Below are 24,339 nucleotides of genomic sequence, written 5' to 3'. Positions count from 1 at the left end.
TGCCTCACTAACCAAAAAAAAAAGAAGACGACAGGCTGGCCTATTGTGGCTGGCCTGTGGCCTCAGTGGCCCCTGATAAGGACTGGAGGCAAGATCAGAGCCCCTGGCCTTGGCTCTCCCAGGCTCCCTAAGAAGGACGACCATGATTTCTGCCGTTTTGCTGCTCCTTCCTCCACTGGTCCAAGAGGGGGCCCTGGGCACCCTCACCCCTGGCCAGGGTGATGGAAGCCCACTTTCTGCCTATGCTTGGCCTTGCTGGACTCACCTTCTGGTCTACAAATCACGAAGCAGAAGGCCAGGCCTGGGAGGGGAGAATGCAGCAGTGGCTTCGTGTTTGTGTGGTTTGGGGGGGGGGGCTGGGAGGGGTACCTGGTGGCTGGGGAGGAGGCTGGGGTGGGGGGCCGCCCGGCAGCTGGGGGGAGCACCTAGCTGCTCAGAAGCTCCCAATTAGGGGCGACACCCTGCAAGCACAGCACTGAGAGTTTGTAGAGATGTTGGTAAACATCCAGCCCAACCAACTCATTGGGCAGCTAGGTGACTCAGTGGATAGAGCGCTGGCCCTGGAGTCAGGAGTTCAAATCCTACATCAGACACTTACTAGCTGTGTGACCTTGAGCAAGTCACTTAACCCTGATTGCCTTACATCATCCAGGACCCAGATGGCTCCAGAGGAGAGGGTGAGGCTGGTGACCTTGTGCAGCCCTGCCTCACTTAAATCCATCCAATTCACTATAAGTCATGCCATCACCTCTGGATGTCATGGTGCTTTTGGAGAAGGAAGGACAGATAACGACTCATTGTCCAGATGGGAAAACAAGCCCTGAGCGGGGCACATTCCCCATACCACATGTGAAGAGCAGAATTGATCTGTGCAATGGGCCAATGGGGAGAGAATGGATGGCTGGATGGGGCCTGCTTCCCGCCTTCCAAGGACATGTGGTTGGTCCCTTCCCCAATTTCTTTTGTGTGTGCTTTCTGGCCAGCAGTCCCTGAGGTTCCTTACCATTCTTTCACACTGATTTCCACTCCTTCCAACAGGGCAGCTCAATGCCCATCCTGCATCTTCCCATAAATCATGTGCTGAGGGCCTTCCTTGGGTTCCCAGACACCTCCTGTGAGAGGCGGTACCGCCTCATGGATAGGGAGCTGGACATGGCAGCAGGAAGACCCTGGTCCAAATTCTGCCTCACACTTTATGAGCTGTGTGGATCTAGGCAAGTCACTTAACTTGTCTGGGCTTCCCAAGGAGGTGCAGCTCCCTGGGCCTCCAGACTGATGACAGGCAGGACACCAGCAGAGTGTGTGTGTGTGTGTGTGTGTGTGTGTCTCTTTCATTTGTTTTCCCTGAGGACTTTTTTCCAGTCCTACATTCCAGTGACACCCCTTCCCCCACCCCGACTCTCCCATATAATTAATTATTTGTAGAAAGTGATGGGGCCCCAGGAAGCTTTGATTGTTGTATTTGTCAAAATGAAGTTTAACGTGACTGAACTAACCATGAGAAGGGCCAGGAGGCAGGATTAATAAAAAGCCTGGTTTAGGGGGCGGCTAGGTGGCAAAGTGGATAAAATACCAGCCCTGAATTCTGGAGAACCCAAGTTCAAATCCGACCTCAGACACTTGACACTTACTAGCTGTGATCCTGGACAAGTCACTTAATCCTCACTGCCCCCCCCCCCTCGGGAAAAATAGCCTGGTTTATTTAAAAACTCCCAGTTTCCCCAGGTGGTGGGGACTGAGTTGGGTGTGGGCTTGTGGCTGAGGCAGAAGAACCTTCAAGTAAAGAACAGCCCCGCACTATTTGTATACAAACAAACAAATCTGCAGAACTCCTCAGGGTGGGGCCTTTTTTCAGCAGATTACCCCCCACCCCACCTCTCCAATCTGGTTTTCCACCGCATTAATTTAGCCAACCCTTCTCCGAGATAACACAATGGTAAAGTTCAGCCCAGCTCAGCTTAGATTAATCACCTTAATAGCCTATTAAATTAATAATTCACTTCATATGCAGAAATACTGCTGACACACTCTAGAAGGAAAACATGACCTACGCAAGTTGTTTTGTGCCAAGAAGACCCTATGTTGGAAGGAAAAGGTAAATTCTTGTAACAGCCTGAATATCCGGGAGCTTGAGTTCACCCTGAGAGAGACCGGCATGGGCTCAGGGCACACCTACTGACCCATGGCTCCGGGTCAGAAGAGGGGGCAGAGAAGCCACGTGACTTCCTCTACCTACAGGATTTCCCTAGTTGGTGTGGGGAAAGTGAGTCACCCTGTAGTTAATTGCTCATACCAATTGGAATTAAGATAGGCCTAATCCCAAGGCCTGTGGCAGGGAGGGCAGTTCTGCTGAAAGCCAGTCAATTCTCACTTCTGCCCTCTGACCCCCATAAGCGGAAGACGGGGAAGGATGCATGGGGGGGAGTAGGAAGGGTTCCCCGAGGCACTGAATGGAGATTTCATGGGAACACAGATTTAGGACCGAAAGGATCCTTAGAGGTCCCCTTACAGGTGCAGGCCCTGCAGCTCAGAGAGAAGGGATTTGCCTGAGGTCACCCAGGAAGTCTGTGACCGGGACTGGATTCAAACTCAGATCCTCTGATCCAAGAACAGGGCCCTTTCCCTCACAGCCAGGGGCAAACACCCACATTTTTTTTTTTTTTAGTGAGGCAATTGGGGTTAAGTGACTTGCCCAGAGTCACACAGCTAGTAAGTATTAAGTGTCTGAGGCCGGATTTGAACTCAGGTACTCCTGACTCCAGGGCCGGTGCTCTATCCACTGCGCCATCTAGCTGCCCCTAAACACCCACATTTTAAGAGTGAGCAGAGTGGTTAGAGCACTGGCCCAGACGCTGGGAGGATTTGACTTCAAATCTCATCTCAGACACTGACTTACTGGTTGTGTGACTCTGGGAAAGTCACTTAACCCCAGTTGCCTTAAAAAACATCCAGGGCCATCTCTAGGCATCCTGTTGTATCTCTTGCCACTGGACCCAGATGGCTCTGGGAAAGAGGGAGGCTGCTGACTGCACAGTCCTCCCTCATTGAAATCCAAGCACTGCATGATTTCATGGTCCTCTTCGAGAACGAAGGAAAAACAACCTTTTAGTGTGAGAGGGTCTGGCACAAGGTCAGATTCTGGGGATACAAAAACATTAACTTTTTTTTTTTTGCAGGGCAATGGGGGCTAAGTGACTTGCCCAGGGTCACACAGCTAGTAAGTGTTAAGTGTCTGAGGCCGGATTTGAACTCAGGTCCTCCTGAATCCAGGGCCGGTGCTCTATCCACTGCGCCACCTAGCTGCCCCCGGGGTCGTCAATTTAATCGACAGAGAGGGGTGACCCATGCAATGGGAGGCAGAGGAGGACTAAACAGAGGAAATTTTAATGAAAAGCTTTGTAAACTATTATTGTAGTTGTGAATAAGGCTGTCAAATCTGCTCCTGTTTTAGTGCAGTAATTACTGAGGTTAAAAGGGCTTTGTCCTTAAATTGGTTATGGACACATTTAACATCTTTATTAATAAAATCATTTCCGTGTAAAAAAAAAAAAAAGAAGGGTCCGAGAGTCAATAGGGAACCACAGGATCTTCTTGAGCAGGGGTGTGAAGTGGCCAGGCCTGAGCTCCAGGGGCATTGCTTTGGCAGGTAAGGCAAGGATGGGTTGGTGAGAAGGGAGGCCAGGCCATAGTTCACTGAGGGGTGAAGAGCCCCTGAACTAAGGGGGTGGCAAAGACCCAGGAAAACAGATGCGAGAGACATGGGATCAGTAAGAACCTAAAACTGATTGGGGAAGCGGGTCAGCCCCTCAGGGAGGTCCAGGTGGTCACTTTGCCTGGAATCAACGCACCGCACCGCAGGTCTGAGAGTGGGAAGGGACCCAACAAGATGGTGGTGGCAGATCGGCTTCCATTTAAAGGCAACCCTTGAGATCTTGTCTTGAAGCGACCCCCGGCCTGTGCTTTTGCATGAAAGTGTACTGAACAGGGGCAGCTAGATGGCGCAGTGGATAGAGCACCGGCCCTGGAGTCAGGAGGACCTGAGTTCAAATCCGGCCTCAGACACTTAACACTTACTAGCTGTGTGACCCTGGGCAAGTCACTTAACCCCAATTGCCTCACTTTAAAAAAAAAAAAAGGAAAGTGTACCGAACAGCACATAGAGCAGGTAAACATGGGGTGTTCATGGGGCAAAGAGCACACAGCCGCGGGGAAGTCTAATCTCACGCCTGACTTCCAGTAGGACTTAGAAGAACACAATATTGGTGAGTCACATACACTGATTAGCAGGTACCTGACCCCGATGCCCTGGGAGGAGATCTGATCACTGGAAGGGCCGGTGCTGGGCAGGAGTCCTTCATCCTACTCAACAGCGTGAGTGCTCATGGTCCGTATCTCCCCAGACTCTTCAAGAAGCTTTCCCTCTGTGGTTATCTCCAGTTCATCCCATGGACGCCTTGTTTGCACACAGTTGGGGGTGGGTTCTCTCTCTCATTAGACAGGGAGAGCAAGGGCTGTCTTTTGTCTTTGTGTCCCTGAGGGTTTGGTACACAGTCGGTGCTTGAGGAAGGCCTGACACCAGGTTCGTTTCTCCGTATTCCCAATGCTTAACATGGCACGTGGCATCCAGCAGGTGCTTGATAAATGCTTAGGGACAATTTGACTTGAAAGGCTGTGATGTGTGCTGATGGAAGACGCCGCCATGGATCCCTTACTGTTTCCTGGACCCCTCTGGCCATCTCTGGTGAAGCCTAAGGACCCCTTCAGAAGGCTCAGATAAAATGCATGGGAGACAAAAGAATCCTGTTCCATGAGAGTTCACAAGGTGATTTCTGAAGCAGTTGCACAAGGCTTTAACCCCATGAAGCAGGACAGCCCTGAGGGCACCAGAGGGAATAGGAGTGGACTCTGGTCACTAAGCCCAGGGAGAAGCGGGGAAGCTACCAGACGGCTAATGATGAGGATAATGGGGGCCACGGCTGGGCTCCACTATGGGTCAGACCCAGGGGAAACAGCCCATCCCGTTCTCAGTGCCTGCTGCAGCTTGGGAGGACAGGCAGTCAGGAAGAAGGGGTCCTTGGGCGTCGGGCTGTAGTGGATGGGCATAAAAAGTCGGGCTTGTTTGGTTCAGACAAGGGAAGACTTGGGGGCAGCGGGCGGCAGCTTGGGGTGGGCCTAGGTCTGCTTGTGTTCAGAAGGCAGGAGGAGGAGCAATAGCCAGTGGGAGTTTCAAATACAGATTTAGGCTCACTCACAGTAAGGAAGAACTTCCTAAGAACCAAAGCCATTCCAAAGTGAGTGATGCAATGGAGAGTGCTGGCCTGGGAAGCCGAGATCCGAGCTCAAATCCAGCCTCATACCCTCACTCGCAAGTTGCTTCACCACTGCCTGACTCAGTTTCCTCAGCTATAAAATGGGAACAATTCTGGCACCCACCCCCCAGAGTTGTAAAGATGAACTCTAGAGCACAGGGCCCAGCATGCAGTTGGTGCTTAATAAATGCTTGTTCTCTTCCCACTTTGGGTCTTCAAGTGACCCCCTGCTAGGCATGCGACATGTCGGGCCTCGCTTAGACTAGGGGGCCTGTGTGGACCCCAGGGATCCCCAGGCCCAAATCCCTGCTTTTGACAGATGAAGAAATGAGACCTTGTCCTGCCCCAACAGCACCAACCCCCCCCCGCCCAGGAGAAACAAGGCCCCTCCCCTTATCCGGGGCACTCCCAGAACTAAGGTGGGGATCCCAACACAGAGGGATTCGCAAGGCCTCGTTTGCCTCACTGGCATTTAGACAAATGCCAGAGAAATTAGGGTTAGGGTTAGGGTTAGGGTTAGGATCGTCCGCTTGTCCACAAGTCAGAAGGGAAGCTTTTCCTCCCAACAAACTTCCCCAGAGGGAATGGGGGATCACAGAAATGGGGAGTGCACGTCACCACAGAGCTTGCCCAGAGTCCACACCTGACCACAGAGGGGACTGGCTCAGGCTGGCGACCGAGCCTGTAGCCTGGGTCCTCGGCCAAACCCAAGGCATCCTCTCCGCCGAAGGAAGTGGTTTAATTTCAAAGTGATAAGCGAGAAGCCCCGGCCCTGGATCATGAACGCTGACCCAAAGGAGAAGGCCCCGCACGCAGCCAGTAGCCGTGGGCACCAGGCAGACATGGGATGGGCCGGCTCAGCACCTCATCTGGGACCCGGTTATCCCTTGCTGCTCCCGGCATGGGCTGGCCCTGGGTCTGCTCCATGTGCCCCCTTCCCAACACACCCGTGATCAGCAGCAACACATACCAAGGGTCCCCTCCAGCCACAAGGCAGGACACCCCAGGGTAACAGCGTGGTGCCTGTCACATAGCAGGGCCCATCACGCTGTACTGAGCAGTCAGGAAATAGGCTGGGTCAATCACAGGGAGCTCACCCTGCCCTCTGGGCTCCCAGCTCCTCCCCCGGAGAATGGGGTCCAGCAGCCCTGTAGGGTCAGGCTCCTGTCACATGCACACCTCCACCTGATTCTTCCTATAGGAGCTTCTGTCCATCACACACACTGACCGTCCCCCAGGTTCCCGGGGCCCTGAGGCCAAGGATCCTGCCTAGCACCCACTCACTGCCTCCTCCCCAGAAAGAAAAGTGGGGCCAGCGAGGGCCCTGTGGCCTCACGTCCACCCAGCCCCGGCACAGCAGGCTCTGCTGCTCTGATGGCCAGGCCTGGAACAGACACAGGGGAAGCAGGACTGACAGGGGCAGGGTTACTCCTTCCCAGTATGGGGTGTCCGCCGCCCTGCCCCTCAGGCCACCAGAGGATGTCTGGACAGCTGGCCAGCGAGCCAGGTCACACCTCTGTGTCATAATTCTCCACGATACCACAGTCCTGTCGTGGGTCTCAGCTGTATACACACGAGGAGACCTCATGCATCACCACGTCCAATCCCTTCCCTTCCCAGCTGAGGAAGCAGGGGGCAGTAGCAGGCCCTCTGATGCCAAACAATCCCCTCTGGTCATCTCCCCCTGTCAAACGAAGGGGCCAGACCCGATAATCCATGCCCTCCCCACCCCTAACATTCTTTAGTGCTGAGTGCAGAGCCCTGTCAGAGACTGGAGGGGCTACCAGGCAGGACCAAAAGAGAGCCAGCATGGATGGGACAATTCTGCTTGTGTCTAGACTCGAATGTCCTCTAGAGAGATTCTTCTGCAATGGAAGCTCTGTCTACAGAGGCAGACAGGCAACTTGCCTGTCCTTAACAGTCTTAGAGGGGCCTGGGAGCACTGGGGGGTGAGGGGACTAGCCTGTCATCACTTGACTGTAGCGTAGCCAAGGCAAGACTGGAATCCAGGTCTCCCCAACTTCCCTGAGTCAGTCTATTCAGTGTTTGTTGAGAGCAACTGAAAAACAAGGAGGATGCTCGTATGCTTGGCACCGCCTGAGAACAAAAGTAGCCCCATGGTCAGTCCTAAAGCGGCCAGCCCCCAGACTGGTGCTAGGGCCTTGCCACTCCCTTTGCTGAGGCTCACCCAGAGGTTGCCATCTTTTCCCAGGGCCAGCTCTAGGAGGCACAGAGACTGGTTAGTGACCACAAAGTCTCGAGGTGACCCCTCAACACCCCCTGCCATTACCATCAGTTCTTGGGCATTGGGGAAGGGTCTCTGAGCGACTCTGGACTTGACCTGAGGCTGCAGCTAAGCAACAAGCTTGTCCTTGGCCTTGTGGGGCAACTGCCCAAAATGGGTGGGAGCCTTCTGAGCTGGCTCTGAGCTCCCAAGGGATGCCAGGGGCGGCCTGGGTCCTGGGAACAACCCAGAGCATTGGCCACGTGAGCAGCAGTCCAGATGCCCCCAATCAGCCAGGAGTGTGGCTGTCTGCCAGGCCCCGACCCTGTCTCTTCTCAGTCCCAGAGGCTGCCTGTGGGCCATGAGATGTTTTATCTCCAAGTGGCTTATTCCAATCCTGCATCAAAAGAGAATGTTCTGAGGCTGTAGCCTCCAGACCACAGGTTAGAACCCTTCACCCCCCAGGCTCAAAGTGCCCGCCACTGGATAGCTTTTGAAGAACTGATACAGGAGACCACACAGTGGGTGGAGAAAGTCTCAATGATCAGGGACCCTTTATTATACATTTACAAAATAATAGTGTAGCACAGTGCTCATCAGCTTGAGATGAAACTCCTTATTTTGGTGTCTTGTAGCATGTGATGGATTGTCCATCACATCTGTAATGACCTTTTTACAACTGGCTTCGTTCTCCATCATTTTCTCCACACAAACCTCTTTACCCCACACTCTGAAACCTAAGTGACACACAGTAAATTCTCTTATCCAGCATGAGGTATTCTAATTAATCAAATATTCCAGTTAACAGAAAAAGACCAAGCAACCCATGAACGAAGGGCATTGATTTGCCAGAAACGGTGGACATAATTTACTCTTGGATATTTGGGAAGGTGTGTCAGGCCTGGGCAGTGCCAGAATTAGGGTCTAATGACCGCAGGTATTGACAATGCACAGACTGAAGCTAAAAAAAAAAAAAAATGGAAGCAGTAGAATTATGGACAACAGAGAGAGAATTTTCTGTACAAATAATCCACCTGGCATCAAAGCAGACTCCAGAGAGACTTGGAAATCTGCACTTGCCTAAGTGTACAATTTATAACAATGCTCTAAGAAAATAAAAAATGTAAAGTTACAAAAGGAAACCTTTCAGCACAATATTTAACATCCCTAGCCATTTTTGACTTATGCTAAGTCATTTCAATTCTGTTCAGTAAATTCTATTTGCCCATAATCAAAGAAAAGATAACTTGAAACCATTAAAAAAAAATCACTGTTTTGCCACAGAAAAACTTCTGTTGCACTGGATGAAGAAATGTCCAAAGAGTCATACATTAACTGGGGACTTGTATTAAATGGCACTGAAGATTTCCAACAAGCTCATGGGGGGGAGAACGTGGCCAATCCCCCTTTGTTTAAAGCGAAGCGGAGATTCAAGCGGCATCCCTCGTCCCAGTGCCAAACCCGCTGAGGCCCAGGGACACATTTCCTCAATGGCTCGGTTCCATCTGCTATTTTATACACAGATCACAGAGCAGTCAGTTACATCTGGCCATCCTAACAGTGCAGAACAGGATCACATCTGCTTATGTGGGTTAAGATTGCTGAAATCTTGAACCCAACTGCCAGCTACTCTGTGCTCCACCAACAACAGCTAAAACCATGGAGAAATTCAACTGGAAAACAATGGATGTGGTGTGCCCTGAAAAAGGAACTGGAAACTTAATTCCTCTCTACAGAGTTTGGTGCCATTTGATTCAGTGGCTGGATTTAAAAAAAAAAAGATTCTGTATTCAAATTTCTCCAAAAGGGGGCAGCTAGGTGGCACAGTAGATAGAGCACTGGCCCTGGAGTCAGGAGTACCTGAGTTCAAATCCGGCCTCAGACACTTGACACTTACTAGCTGTGTGACCCTGGGCAAGTCACTTAACCCCCATTGCCTCACTAAAAAAAAAAAAAAATTTCTCCAAAAGAAAGTCAATATAAAATGTGTCTCTCTCTCTCTCTCTCTCTCTCTCACACACACACACACACACACACACACACACAGAGTCACACACTCTCATAACTATATACAGGCACAAGCACTTATCTGTCCTTTTCTTCCCCAGTGACCCAAGAGGCTGCCCCTGGGAGCCAAAGAGACCCAACACAAGCACCCCTTCCCTTGCAGGCTAAACTCAACAGTTGCTTATGGTCTTGGGCAGAGGTCATGTCACTCATACAACTACAGCCACTCAATAACTTAGAATTCAGAGGATAAGCCCAATGCCACAGGCCCATCATCACCAGTCATTGCTAAGAGCACGCCCTCCTCCCCATCTACCTCCACTCAGTGCCAAGAGGACACGCCACCAAACCGCACAGTGAACCATACAAACAAATGACCTTTACTCTTAATCTAAACAAACGTGGGTTAAAACATTCTGAAAAGCGGCATCCTTTGATTTCTTCATCTTCTCAATTGCTCGATGCAGGTCTTGCTGTTGCACTGGCCGAATTTCATCTTCATCACGACTAAAAGCCAAACAAAAACCCAAAGCATTCAGGAGATGTTCCAAGGGCCCAACGCCATCCACAGGGAGCCCCAGGAGACTGGACCCTCACCCAGGTGCCTGGGGGCTAAGGGCTTCTGGGAGGTGTGAGACACAATAGATGCCACCTATTCCACTCCCAGAGGACAAGCCTTCCCTACAACCATGTTAGAAGGTTAATTCACCCAAATGGGAATGAAATGGCAACCAAGAAGTCAAACATGTTGCTCTCACAAAGACCAGTATGAATTTTAAAACATTGGTTAAACTGAAAAGAACCTCAAATTCTCGCTACAGATGTCATTACATGCTGTGTGTGGTAATTTTCTTTTTCTTTTTATAGTTTAACCAAGATCCGTTCTTAACTAGTATTAAAATTATTGCTTCTAGTACAAGTCTTTTCTCTTGCTCATGATTTAATACTGAGAAAAGTGGGGGCAGCTAGGTGGTGCAGTGGATAGAGCACCGGCCCTGGATTCAGGACGACCTGAGTTCAAATCTGGCCTCAGACACTTGACACTTACTGACTGTGTGACCCTGGGCAAGTTACTTAACCCCAATTGCCTCACCAAAAACAAAACAAAACAAATAAATACTGAGAAAAGTGCAGCCTTGTACAACATTAAGTCTCCCCCAGGATGTGAGCTGGTGACAGGAAGGCCCCGCTGCAGCTGCCGAGGATTCAGCTGCTTGGCACCATCACCCTTCCCTCCTGGGCTCCTCGACAGTTGGGTCAACGGTGCCCAAGCTGGTGTGTATGTGAAACCACTGGTTGGAAGAGCGGGCAGCTTTTGTGAACATCTTTAGCTCTGGGAGGGCAGGACACTATATTCAAGGGGCTGCACCATCAGCAAACCAGGATCACTGAGAATGAGGCCCAGATACCCGGAGTCACTGACAGCCTTCCTGGGGGACCCAAAATGTGCACAGAACCCAGACATTCTCTCTGAAAGGGCTCGCACCCAGGGCCGGCACCGCACCAGCGCCAAGCTTGGGGGGATTCCTGGAGCATACACAGCCAGGAGTTCGTTGCCCTGATAAGCTTGGACAAAACCAGCTTTTCAAGCTCACAGTCACACTGAGTCTGCTGCTGTGATGAACTGGGGGACATGTAGTTGTGAATCCTTTTCACCCCTTGAGCCTAAGCATAGCCCACACTCCACAGCCTGAAACTTCACAGGGACAGGTTGGGCGGGGGGAGGGGAGGGGAAGACAGAGAAACCTTCCAGGGACCAGCCCAACCCAGGGTGATGGGGCCTGCCAGCAGGGGAGGGTCAGCTTGGATCCTCTTCAAAGTCCCCATCTTTGTGTTAAACAAAAATACTGCCCTTAGGCGAAACACAACAGACCACCGGGGATGCTGAGAAAAGTGGCCTCAACCTGGGGCTTCACAAAGCTCGGAGAACCTCTGCTGGTCAGCAGCCTGGCCGCCAGACAGAGTGCCCGGCTCCAGATCTCCAGCACTGAAGGTGCAGGGGCTGCACTTCCCAGCTGTGGTTGGTCCTGACTCTCACTGGGTCACTTCTCAGCCTCCTTGGGTCACCGGACTCAAGAATATGGGCTGCGATGGGCCTCCGGGGGGCAGAAGCCACACACGCCAGCCACCTGGGATAAGGTCAGCCCCATGACAGGCAGGCGAGCAAACTGCTGCTTCCTGGGGCCAGGTGGCGGGCGGCGCGAGCCGCCCGCAGGCACATACCTTTCTTCTGAAGCAGAATTCACATACTCCCGGACACACAGGAGGGCGGCGTCCCGACACATTTCTTTCAGATCACTTCCTGAGAACCCGTCGGTTTCTTTGGCGACTTCTAGCAGGTCCACGTGCCTGTCCACCTAAAGCAGGTAATGATGCCGGTCAGCAAGTGGTGCTTCAGGGGTCACTGTTAAAGCCCTGTAACCTTTGGGGAGGAGCAGAACCACTCTATCGGACCTGGCTTTGCTGTTTGGCCTCAATCAAGAAAACCTTCCCAAGTGTCAGGAGATGTCCTAACAAACCTGGAGCGGAGGAGCAGGGCGGGTGTGACCGTGCTCAGCCATCACCTCGGCCTGGCTCTCTCTACCCCAGGGCCCGAGGCCCCACGACTCCTGCCCTCCTGTAAGAACAAAGCCAGCACCAGCCTCTCCTCCCACCGGGCCCAGTCCAGCTGACCCCATCATGGAGGCAGCGCCACTTCTCCTTATTCCATTTTAACAGCCAGATTTGGGATGAACTGTTATTGGCTGGGACATTACCCAAAGGTCATTGGTATGCGGATGGCCTTCCATCAATGTGGGCTGCCAGCCCTCTGGCGTTTGCTAGACCATAGCTTCTTAAACTGAAAATGGGGGTCACGAAAAATTTGGCAACAGTAAAGATTACGTATACCTATTGATATGCCTATATACCCGAGGTAGAGTAAAAACTCCTTGGGTGAAGAGGGGTCACAAGCGGAAAAGTTGAAGAAGCCCCATGCCAGGCGGCCTTCAAGAGGAGACTGGTCAAAAAAGGTCTCCCTTTGCAGCCCCCCCCCCCCAGTCAGAACTGATGCCTCAGTAAACTGTGCTAATGGACAAAGAAGGAAATCTAGGAGATGAGGCACTTCCCAGTGGTCCGAAGGGAGGCGTGGTAGAGGGGTTACTTTGGTATCTGAATGCTTCATTATTTCCTTGGCCTCGGTGGTCATCATTTTAATTGCAGCTAGAATTTAAAGAGAGTGCTCTGAGGTTTGCTAAGCACTTGAGCAATAGCATTTCGTGTCATCTCGCAACAATCCTGAGAGGTCAGCGCTATTATTATTCCCATTCTCTAAAAGGGGAGACTGAGGCAGACAGAGGTTACATGACCTGCCCAGGGTCACAAAGCTCTCAAATGCCTGGGACGGGATATGAACTGGGGTCAAGTCTAGCCCTTTGTCTACCATCCCCCCCACCCCCGCCTGCCTCATCCAGCAGAGTTTTTACAAGTTGCTATGGCCAAAAAAATGCCTGATCGTCTGGGGCCAGTCTGGTGACGAGCCTTTGTACCTCTGGAGAACAGAAGAGGAAGGTGACCCTCTCCCCATCCTGCCCTGTGGAAATCTGAGGGCAGGGCAAGGAGGCACAATCTCCCCCAGATCCCACCTCACCTACTACAAATGACACCGTTCCAAGAGCCAAAGAGCCGACCCCCGCGGCCCCGGCGTGAGGGTTCTGCCAAGGAGGCCTGCGCAGAGCAGCCACCAGGCCACACTGAAGGGTGGACTCCTGGGCTACAGGGTGGACAAGGGACCCTCCCACCTTCGGCACGTTCTCCCATATCCTGGTGCTCCACTTTCCTATACCCTCAGAGGGTCACAGGGCAAGGCCACAGCCTGAGAGTGGGGACCATCACATGAGTCAGGCGGATGGCAAAGATTGGAAGAGGGAGCCCCGTGGGCATTGAGGGGCTGCAGGCCATGGTAGGGCCCCAGCGCCCATGGGCAGGCCCAAATCCCAGGCCCATCCGTCTCCTTGTCCACCAAAGGAAGTGCTGCACCAGATGACTGAGTCTCCTCTTGCCGGGCAGCCTGGGGGCAGAGCAGAGGCTACCGCTTTCTCTGCCAAGCTCCTGTGGTGATCCCTCACTTAGAACTTCACACCCACGGCCACCACGGCCCACTAACACGTCCCTCTGGTCTTCAGTCAGACAGATCACTTCACAAAGACTTCACGTTAGTCTTGTAGCACAGCAATGGCAAGCTCTTAGGGGGTGCCTCCTGGCTGGCACGAGGCCCATGGGTCGGGAGGCCGCCTTCCTTTCTGATCTCTGTGAGAAAGCAGGGGGTGCGGAAAGCTGACAGGGAAGGGCGATGGGTCAGGGACCCAGAGGCCGAGTTCCTGGGCACCAGGGAGGCAATGACCAGTGACGGCAGCTGGTCCGAGGTGCTGGCCAGGGTCCGGGTCCGAGGCGATTCCTCCTGAGGGTTTATCTGCAGATAACACACACTGTGCCAGCTGCCCCAAGGCCCAGAGAGCGCAGGACCTTCCAGGAGAGATCCAGAAGCAGCACACAGGAAACACCGAGCAGGCCAAGCCCGTCTATCGTCCCTGGGAGAGCAGGCCTGAAGAGCTTGTCTGAGACTCCATCGGAGACAGGGAGGCTGGATGACGGGCTGGGCCCGAGTGGAGCAGGAGGGGACAGGCTGCACCAGGACACTCCAAAGCTCTCTTAATGGCCTCAGGCTTCCTGGGAATGTGACCGTCTCTGGGCACTCCACAAAGCTGTGATTATAGGAGCTTATCCACTGTACTGACAGGTTAAAATGAGGTTGGTTAGGACAGTCTCAGCCCCTCTACAAACGACTAGAGGCCCTCAAAGGCAGCAAGTTACAAAGTGATCTGAGCAAACACAAGAGCTCGCAGCAGTATACGAAGGGCAGCGTCAGCAGCCTCTGGCCTCCAGCCGAGGCCAGAGAGAGTGATCGATTCTCCAGCCAATTCAGGCGCCAGCCTACCTCCTCCCCCTACGGGACAAGCTTAGCGCTCATCTCCATGGAGTCCCAGAACAGTAAGAACCCGCGCTCTTGCCGATCCCGTCCCTCCATCAGTTGTTCTTCCTGCCGAGCCCTTAAGAGCACCTTCCCTCCCCCATTAGTGCCGGAACTATCATGCCATCCCAGAGGGGAAGGACTTGCCCAGGATCACACCCTCTTAAGAGATGGGACCTGAAGCCCAGTCCTCCTGACATTCCCCCCCCCCAACTCACTCCATGACACCGTCATCTCTCCTTTGGTCCTAAAGCCGTTTTAGCCAACACTCCAGGTAGTCTGGGGGTGGCATCCAAAGCCATGATGCCACTGGAGCAGGAGGCCACCTTACAAGAGCTGCTAGAGGGGACTCAAAGAGAAGGCCAGAGCTTCGATCTTGGGTTTGCAGAGACGAGCCCTGAGCCCAGGGTCGGGGGTCCTGGATGCTTCTGCCAGAACACCCCAGGGCTGCCACTCCTGACTCGGCCGTGAGCCCAAGGACAGAAGCCTTTGCCGCCTTCCATTCAAGCCCTTCCCAGGAACCACAGGCTTTCGCGGACCACACAGGGTGGAAAACAAAGATTCGGGAGCTGGATCCCGAAGCCTTTGAGATTTTGTGTGGTAACCGACCCGAGCAGGGAAGCCAGCTCCTTCAGAGAAGAGAAGGCTGTCGTCGCACCCACAGCCCCACACAGGCCACAGTAAAAGGGACAATTTTCTACTTACATTTTCATTCTTCAAGATCAGCTTCAGGATGGCCTCTCTCTGTTTTAAAGCCTGGTAACAAAAATGGAATAACCGAGTCACTGTTTTGTATAAAGCACCAATGAGCTCCTTTAACATTATTGTCTTCCCTCCAAATCTCCCGTGATTTGGACACTGCCAATTAGCACCTCAAAAAGGTGTGTCCCGAAGGCAGCTAGGTGGATAAAGCACCAGCCCTGGATTCGGGAAGACCTGAGTTCAAATCCAGCCTCAGACACTTGACACAAGCTGTGTGACCCTGGGCAGGTCACTGAACCCTCACTGCTCCACCAAAACCAAAACCAAAAGGTGCGTCCCAGGAAAAGAGCAAACTCAAATCTGTTCTAAGTGCCTCTTGGCAGCTCTAGTGAAATGCTCTGTAAAATGAAACCAAGCACCGGCCAAAGGAAGCTCTGGCAACGTCAAACTTGGCCCTTGGAGAGCGGTTCCCAGCCTGTGAGCCCCGAGCTCCTGCAAGGCACCTGCGCATGCAGACGCCCCCGAGTGTGGCATTCGGACCCGTGCTTCAGGGCGACAGCAGGCCAGCCGTCTGGGGAGGGCCCGATCTGGGTCTCACACACAATGCAGGAGGGTCTGACTGATCAACGACAAAGGCACCGCAGCTCTTGGTGAGCTTGGCTTCCCCATGCATGTGCAGCTGCGTGAGGGGTCTTTGAAGTCTGTTGGTGCTAAAATGGGGCGTCCCGTTCCAAACAGGACTGGAGCCATTGCCCAGGAACTTCTGAAAGCGAGTCTTGCATTGAGGAAGCTTCTGTCATCTCACCTCCTCCAACAAATCCTTACCCCCTGAAAAAACAGCAAAACCCTCCGACCTCCCCCTGGACCCACAGCCCCCAGCACTCCCTAAGGCTTGACCCAAATGTGCCCCGCACAGCACGGCAGAAGGGTTTGTGCACAACGTCACTTATTAGCAGGAAATGGTCTGTTAACTCCCCTTGTGGAGCATCTGCCAAACCAGGGGCACAGATGGTTGTTACTTTGAAGCCCCCTAATTCATCTCTTCCCCCATTATCACCGACAGCATCAGCTATGATAGATGTGAAATCAAAGGAGTCTAAAAAAATCACCTGTTGTACCCGGACCTCAGGCCCACTCAGGATGGCAGCCGAGGACTTGGCTTTGAGTGGAAGGTTAAAAAAAAGGACCTTTGGGCTCAGGAAGGGGCTCCCCCACTCTCACCCCCTAGTTATGCGATAAGAACACACTTAATGGTCCTGTTTAATTAGGAAACAGACACATGCCCCACCCCCATGCCCCCATCCCTCCTGACATGGTGAGACAAGCCATTAGGGTACTCAGAAGGGCTACCTACCTAACTACCTACCTACCTATTTACTACTCTGCGAAAGCCCCAACTGGTTTCTGGCCCTGTTCTCAAAGACCTACACTATGACTTGCAGCTCTGACCCACGTTTCCTTCTCTCTGCACGTGGAGCCAAGTACTTTACATGTCTGCCAGCAAATGCCTGTTTTCCTTGGGAACCAAGAGGCTGGCACCAAAGCCAGCAGGAAATGCTCAGGAACCTCAGGCAGCCAGAGAAGATCCAAATGAATTCCTGAGCTTAGAAATGGTTCCAATTCATGGACCAAATCAAGCTTTCACCTGGTTTTCCTGCCCCTAAAGAAACTTGTTGAGGAGTCAGAAAAGGCCAGAACAGCTTCGTGAATGAACCAGCCAATGTCCTTTCCCACCCTCACACAAAAACTAAACGATGCAGAGTAGAAGAAAATGATTTCCAGTTTCTTCAAAGTTTAGAAAACGTGAGTCCACGTGAATCTGCTGGCATCAGTTACTCTAAAGGCAAAGGCCTACCCCAGGCAGGGCTTTCGAGAGCACGGTGGGGTGGGGAGGGAAGGAGGGGTGCCAGTCGGCACGCCAGCTCCCTGCCCGACAACTTACTGGTTGGTTGATATGAAATCTCGTAGGCATTCTTCTCATAATCGCGGAATCGAGATCCTGAGGACGGTTGGTTGCTCCCATCACGATGACCTAAGCACGTAAAGGGGAAAGGATTAGAGGCACCAGGAATATCCCCCTGATGTCATCGTTACCAGATTCGGAAAACAGGGTAGCAGTAAACGGGTTTGCTCAATCTTGCTCCTATTTAAGTCTCCATGTGGCTGCTACTCATTTAAAAACATTAAATCCACGCGCTGAGCTAAAGATTAACGTCGGGCCTAGGGAGCACTCCTGTGCTAAGGTCACAGTGACTCCGGGAGCAACTCTACTCTGACCCCGTGAGGACTCAAGAAATGCTGGCCAGCTGGATGACCTGGTGCGGCCAAAGCTGCCCTGGTGCAGTGGTGAGACGGCAGGCGGGCATCCTCCCGTACTCCTGAGGCCCAAGGGACCCAGGGACTTCTGACTCAAGCTCTCCCTCCATCACTGCTGTAGCTGTGGGCAGATGCTCATCGTGACAATGCTACCGCAGCTCTGAGACAATCCTTGAGCCTGTTGGGGGCTCATCCTGAGGGCGATGGTCCTGAGCTCCCCCCATTTTAAAAGCAAGAACAGGAGAAATAAAGAAAAATTAAGGGAACTCTCTGCAAGCTTCCATGAACTCTGAACCCTGGGATCTGCCCATCGTTCTCCTCATGCCTACCCAAGCACAGCACATTGCCTCATTTTAGAACCAAATGTGTGGGAATTCCACAAAAAACCCATCTGTGTCATTTGGAGAGATGGCCTCTGGGACTCCTGAGCCCAGCGAGCCACTCACTACCTTCCATGGGCTGGGCAAGGCTGCCATCTAGAGGGAGAAAGGAAACTCAGCATCTACGTCAAGCACAGTCCCTCTAGAACAGAATCTCCTTCCCAACGTTCTGTTGATGGCTCCTCATCAGAACACAGAGACTCTCTGACCGCTTTCACTTTGAAAGACAACCAAACCAACCCACAGAAGGGATTCATTAACGCTGCTGCTTCCTCAGCCAACTGGCCCTCAATCCAGGGATGGGTTCCATGGGCACCTTACTGGCGGCATCCTCTCCAGAGACTGCCCGCCAGCCCACACCTTCCCACGGAAGGTCCGTCTGCTCTCTGGCCCAACACTATAAATGGGAGTCACAGTGAAAAGAACAACAAAGAGGGAGGACAAAACTATCTCTTCATGGTGAGGGCAGATGACAGTTTACTTAGAAAACCTGTGAGAATTAGCAAACAAATCGAGAACTAGAAGCTTCTGTAAAGCAGCAGGAACACAAAATAACCAACCACCAGTATTTCTTTATGATACTGAGAAAAACCAAATAAGAGGCAGAAAGATAAAATCCATTTAAAATAACAACAAAATGTATTAAATTTCTGGGAGCTAAGCCACCAAGAAAATAAGAACTCCCATAAAATACACGAGGAACAAATGGGTGGAGGATATCAAGGGAAATGATGAAAAAAGAGCAGAGCTGAAGCAGGCTTGGTGTTCCCTGATCTAAAACACAAAAAGCATCGTTGCCCAAATGGTAATAAATAAAAAAGAGAAAAGTGGACAAATGGAATAAGACCAAGAAGAAAACATGTCCAAATCTCAGCAACCCACTGACATAAACTCAAGAATTTAAACTACTAGGGAAAAACTCCCCATCTGCCAACAAGAGCTCAGAAAACGAGAGAGCAGATGAACAGAAGACACTTAAGCCGGTGCCTCCCAGTGAGCACAGACTCGGTCTCAAACCTCGGGGATCTCAAGATGAAGCCGCCCCGCCAACATCAGAGGGCACGGAGCCACCCCGACAAGTGGGCGTCAGGCAGGAAGGAGTAAATCCTCCCAATGCCGATATTCTCCAGCGGAACAGGAGGCTCCTCCTGAAGAGGCAGAGGTGGGAACAGGAAGTGCACCCGCTAAGGGGGCCCCGGGTCACTGGCACAGCCAAGTCCGTGAGAAGTGCTAATCTTGAGCTCTCTAGGCACTGGGCACTGGGCAGCTCCAGGAGGAGCTCATGGTCCAATGGGGAGACACCATGCAAACACCTGCGGATGTGGGCAGGAGGAGCTGGGTTACCCCCCGCAGTGACACGGACCCTAAGGTGCTCAAATCAAATTAATGCATACGTAGGAACTTCAAGAGAAGGTGGGCACGGAGAGGATGTGGAAAACGTCTCAGGATTTAGAAATGGGAGGGCAAAGACATGGAGGACCACGGGGAGGCCCAGAGCACACCAGATCAGCCAATTCCCAACAATGACCGACTTCTGCAAGAGGCCCGAGATGTCCCCAAACAACTCCGTGGATGGGAAGGAGGAGGCAGCCCCCCGGGCCAGGGCTAAAGGAAGACAGGAACAAAGACTGGAAAAGAAGAGAAGGTGCAGACGGGCCCAAGCCCTCAAAAGAGCAAACGATGGTTCAGTTAGGAAGACCTTTCACAACCAGTAACTGGTCATGTCAGGTGCCTTTAAGGAGCCATCTCTCAACTGGGCCATATTTCCCACCCAAACCACTGGGTATTTCAGGATTCTCTTCCCCTGCTGCATGAGTCCCTCTATACTGCCTATCGAATGGAAGGCGGAAGAGGACAGCAGGAAGACTGGTTTTCCAAAAAAAAAAAAAAAAAGCCTAAAAAACAATTCCAAACAGAACACCGAAACCAGAAACAAGTTTCCTTTTATATTTGGGGGAAGAAGGAAAGAAAAGGTGAGAAGGGAGATGGTAAGTCAAAAGTACAGAGGAATTTGGGGAGGAAGCAGAGAAGATGGAAAAAATCAGTAAGAGGAAAAACTCAAAGCAGCAGCAGGGGGCAGCTGGGTGGCACAGTGGATAGAGCACCGGCCCTGGATTCAGGAGGACCTGAGTTCAAATCCGACCTCAGACACTTGACACTTGCTGGCTGTGTGACCCTGGGCAAGTCACTTAACCCCAATTGCCTCACCAAAAAAAAAAAAAATGATAATAAATAAAAAAATAAAAGCAGCAGCAGCAGGTGGTGAGTGAAAAAAAAAAAAAAGGCGAGGCAAGAAGGCCTATTCCTGGGCCCAGGGCAACGGGTCACTTCATTCCTTTCCAAACCAGAGTTTTGGAAATCCCTGAAGACAGATCTACCTGCTGCTAACCCAAACAGATGCATCCATTCATATTCTGTGGCAAAGGGTCACTAAAGAATGGAACACGAGTGCCTTCAAACACAGGGTCTAAGAACCCTGAGTACAAATGCTTCCTCAGCCCCCGCTGAGCCCGCTGAGCCGCCAGCCTCGGCCCCCACAGCCCGCCCGGCCCCCACAGCCCGCCCGGCCCCCACAGCCCGCCCGGCCCCCACAGCCCCAGCTCCTCACCTACCTGACAGCTGTAGTCCGTGTCCAGCCCATCCCAGAGGCTCATGAACTGAGCTTTCATCATGGCAGTGGCTTCATGATCTGAACTCGAGCGGCTTCGGAGGAAAGAGTCTACAAGGAACAGAAGGACAGGTTCACCTGAACAATGCAGAGCCCCTCCTTTACTCGCTACCAGACCTCACTCGAAGCTCCAGCGGCCGGGGAAGCTTCAGTGAGTGGACAGACCCAAGCTTCTGCTCTGCCCTGGACACTCAGTGTGTGCTCCACCCCAAGAACCTCAGTTATCCTCATCCTTGAAATGAAATGAATACCAGGTGCACGAGGTAACCCAGGGCTGGCAACAAAGGCCTTTTCTAAGCTGCGAAATGCTCTACAAATGCATGGAGAGTTAAGGGGAAAAGTCATGCAATTATGCTTCCTCTGAGTAAGAGCTCCACTTGTCTGGTCTAGATGAAGGCTCTCCACCTCTTGTTTGCCCAGATCCCTCTGGTCCTGCTGAAGCCTATGGTCACCTTCTCAGAATCATATTTTTAAATAAAACGGGATTTCAAAGGAAACCAATTATACTGAAACAGTTTGTGAAAATATATATTTAGATTCACTGGCCCCTCAACATAAATGTAGAAAAGATGTTCCAGGAAAGGCTCGGGGCTGAGGGGAGGCTCCGAGGGGGAGGGATGTAGCCTCAGCCCTATTTTCCCAAGGACCTTTCCTTGCCTTTCCCACTAGAGATCAGGGCCTTGCTGGCGCTCTTTTTCTATCCACATTGACTGATGTTTGCTAACCAATGGAAGTCTGCTTTCTGCTGTACTCCTAGACCTTTAGATAGAATGCACCAAGCTTCACTTTCGGAACCTGGGGCGCTAGGAAGCTAGAGAGGGCGGCAGGTGAGACATAACTGAATGCCCATAATGCGCCAATACAACCCCATGCCTCTCCATGATCTCTGAAGATTTTCATTATTGAAAAGTAGATAGTCACATGAAAAATGCTCTAAATCATAAGAGAGAAATGAGAATTAAAACAATTCTGAGGCACCACCTCACATCTATCATCAGGTTGGCTAACAAGGCAGAAAAAGAAAATGACAACTGTTGGAGGGGATGTGGAAAAATAGTACATCGATGTACTGTTAGTGGAACTGTTAACTGGTCCGGCCACTGTGGAGAACAACTGGGAACGACACCCACAGGGTTATAAAAGTGGGCATACCCTTAGACCCTGCAATATCACTGCTAGGCTGATATCCCAAAGAAATCAAAGAAAAGGGAAAAGGACCCATATGTACAAAAATATTCCTAGCGGCTCTCTGTGGGGTGGCAAAGACCTAGAAAATGAGGAGATGCCCATCAACTGGGGAATGGCTGAACGAGCTGTGGTAACACTGCTGTGCTATAAGAAAGGGTGAGCAGGCTGGGTTCAGAAGAACTTGGGAAGGTTTATATGAACTGATCCAAAGTGGAGTGACATATACAGTAACAGTGATAGCGTAAGGCTGATCAAAAGGGAAAGATTTAGCCACTCTGGTCAATGCAATGATTCAAGACAATTCCAAAGATTCCACCATGAAAAATGCTATTCACCTCCAGAGAGAAGACTAATCAACTCTGAGTGCAGACTGAAGCATACTTTTTTCTTGTTTTTCTTGCTTTTTTTGGGGGGGGGGGCAACATGGCTAATATGGAAATGTTTTGCATGATTTCACATGGATAACTGATATCACATTACTTGCCTTCTCAATGGATGGGGGAGGGGCTAGAGAAAGGAAGAAAATTTGGAACTCAAAATTCTTTTAAAAGAATGCTAAAAAGGGGCAGCTAGGTGGTGCAGTGGATAAAGCACCAGCCCTGGATTCAGAAGTACCTGAGTTCAAATCAGACCTCAGACACTTGACACTTCCTAGCTGTGTGACCCTGGGCAAGTCATTTAACCCCCATTACCCCGCAAAAAAAAAAAAAAAAGAGTGCTAAAAATAAATTAGTTTTTTAAATGTTAAAAATATGATGAAGATGACTGTTTCAGAGAAAACTGAGAACCTCTGGTGTCACAGCAGGCAGGGCTGGGCAGTCCTAGAGGCCCCAACCACTGTAGCCCTGCCCATCACGGAGCGTCCAGCCCTGAATGCTAAGTGCCCCTCAGAGCCACCACTGAGCCAGAGAAAGTTAGGTTCCATCCAATCCTCTCTGGTCAAAGCAGGAAATGCAAACATTCGGAGTTTTTAAAAGAGGCTCTTTTTATAGTAACCACAGTTAGGGTGTTTCAAAGTGGAAGCTTCAGTTACCTGGCAAATTCACTGACCACCCGGATCACTTTTATTCCCTGATGAGAAGGGAAATGAGGTTTAAGAAGGGAAGATAGTAGTAAGGAAATCATCATGAAAAAACCTCTGTCCTCGTGTTAACAAAAATTAAAAAAAAATTTTTCCAAGTTACACCTAGAAAATTTTTCTAGATGATAAAAATATGAACCACCTAAAAAAGCTAGGACATCCCATTTTAAGATGGTCCTGAACTTAAAGCAGACAGCCATTTTAAAGTATGAAGCATTGATTTCATGTGGGAAATACAAATGTTCAGTGTCGTAAAGCCGCCTTACCTATTTCATCAATGAAGATGATGGAGGGCTGAAGTTTGATAGCGAGGGAGAAGACGGCAGCGGCCAGCTTCTGAGACTCTCCATACCACTTATCCGTCAGGGTGGAAGGCTGCAGGTTAATAAATCGGCACCCTGCCTCTTTGGCAGTAGCCTTGGCTATCAACGTCTTCCCACAGCCTGGGGGCCCATAGAGAAGAACTCCTGAAAAAGGAACACACAGAGAATCTGATGCAGGGGCTCCCTCCCATGGGACGCCCAACAGCCACTGCCAGCCAGCCAACAGCCTCATGACCAACAACCCAATTCTGTTTCTGCTCACTTCTATCACGGCATGTGACACGTTACTGTATACTTCTGTGGCTGGAAAGTAAGACAAAACACCTAATTTAAAGTTTTCAAGTAGATTTCATTGGTGCGTTTGGTCGTGTCTAAGCAAACCCCATTCGTGAAACATCTATGCAAGGAGGTGTCATGATTGTCCTGAACCTTTTGGATTAAATGAGTTATTTTGTACAGTGGACACTGGGGGCAGATCAGAGGCCTAAATGACAGTGAACATTATCTCATGTCAATGCCCACTGATCTGTCATTCCTGCTGACACCCTGAAATCGACACCACTCTCAGAGGTCATCGAGGTATTCTGACGACCTAGAACAGATAAAGAGTAAGAATGGTGACCAAAGGAGCTCTGCATCCATGCCCCAAGAGCCTTCTCTGAGTCTTTTCCAATATAGACTTCCAAGGACATACCCGGTCCTGTTCCATCAGGAGTCTGCAAAGCTGATTTCTCAATACAGTAAGTTATTTTTGTATGGAAAGCCCTAAATAGTTTGAGTCTCAAATCCCTTTGTGGATTTCCTTATTCCAATTTGTGAAAAAGAGACCTACATGCCAAAGGAACTGTGACCTCCCTCCATGGGATGCACCCTCTAATAATGCAGATTTCAACCCATGCATGCCCACCTAGCCTCTGGACCCTTCTCCATGTCATCCCCTGGGCTCATCAGAGATACCCGCATGCTAGGAGCTTCTCAATTCCTCCAAGAACACCAAGAGAACATGCAGGCTGTCCACTAGAGGTTCCTCAGTCTGATGACATCCTTCATGATACCTGTTGTTAGGATACGTGCAATGGCACCATGCCCTTGTGGAAATTTATTTTGATTTGGGGACCCTACCTTTAGGCTGA

At 51.1% G+C, this 24,339-nt stretch overlaps 1 protein-coding gene across 3 annotated transcripts in view; it reads right to left on the bottom strand.

Annotated features, from left to right (window-relative positions):
* Positions 1-9,892: 9,892 nt before the first annotated feature.
* ATAD1 (ATPase family AAA domain containing 1) overlaps positions 9,893-24,339 on the bottom strand; it is a 39,017-nt gene continuing 24,570 nt past the window's right edge. For all 3 annotated transcript variants that reach the window (XM_043983797.1, XM_043983796.1, XM_043983798.1), the window contains exons 5-10: positions 23,150-23,350; positions 20,559-20,665; positions 17,193-17,282; positions 15,254-15,304; positions 11,764-11,897; positions 9,893-10,047 (exon numbers count right to left, since the gene is read on the bottom strand). In XM_043983797.1, coding sequence (XP_043839732.1) covers positions 9,927-10,047; positions 11,764-11,897; positions 15,254-15,304; positions 17,193-17,282; positions 20,559-20,665; positions 23,150-23,350 — 704 coding nt within the window. In that variant the 3' untranslated portion in view covers positions 9,893-9,926. The remainder of the gene's footprint in view (positions 10,048-11,763; positions 11,898-15,253; positions 15,305-17,192; positions 17,283-20,558; positions 20,666-23,149; positions 23,351-24,339) is intronic.

The sequence above is a fragment of the Dromiciops gliroides genome, chromosome 2 (genome assembly GCF_019393635.1).
Source record: "Dromiciops gliroides isolate mDroGli1 chromosome 2, mDroGli1.pri, whole genome shotgun sequence".
NCBI lineage: Eukaryota > Metazoa > Chordata > Mammalia > Microbiotheria > Microbiotheriidae > Dromiciops > Dromiciops gliroides.
This window is presented reverse-complemented; position numbering and strand designations above follow the sequence as displayed.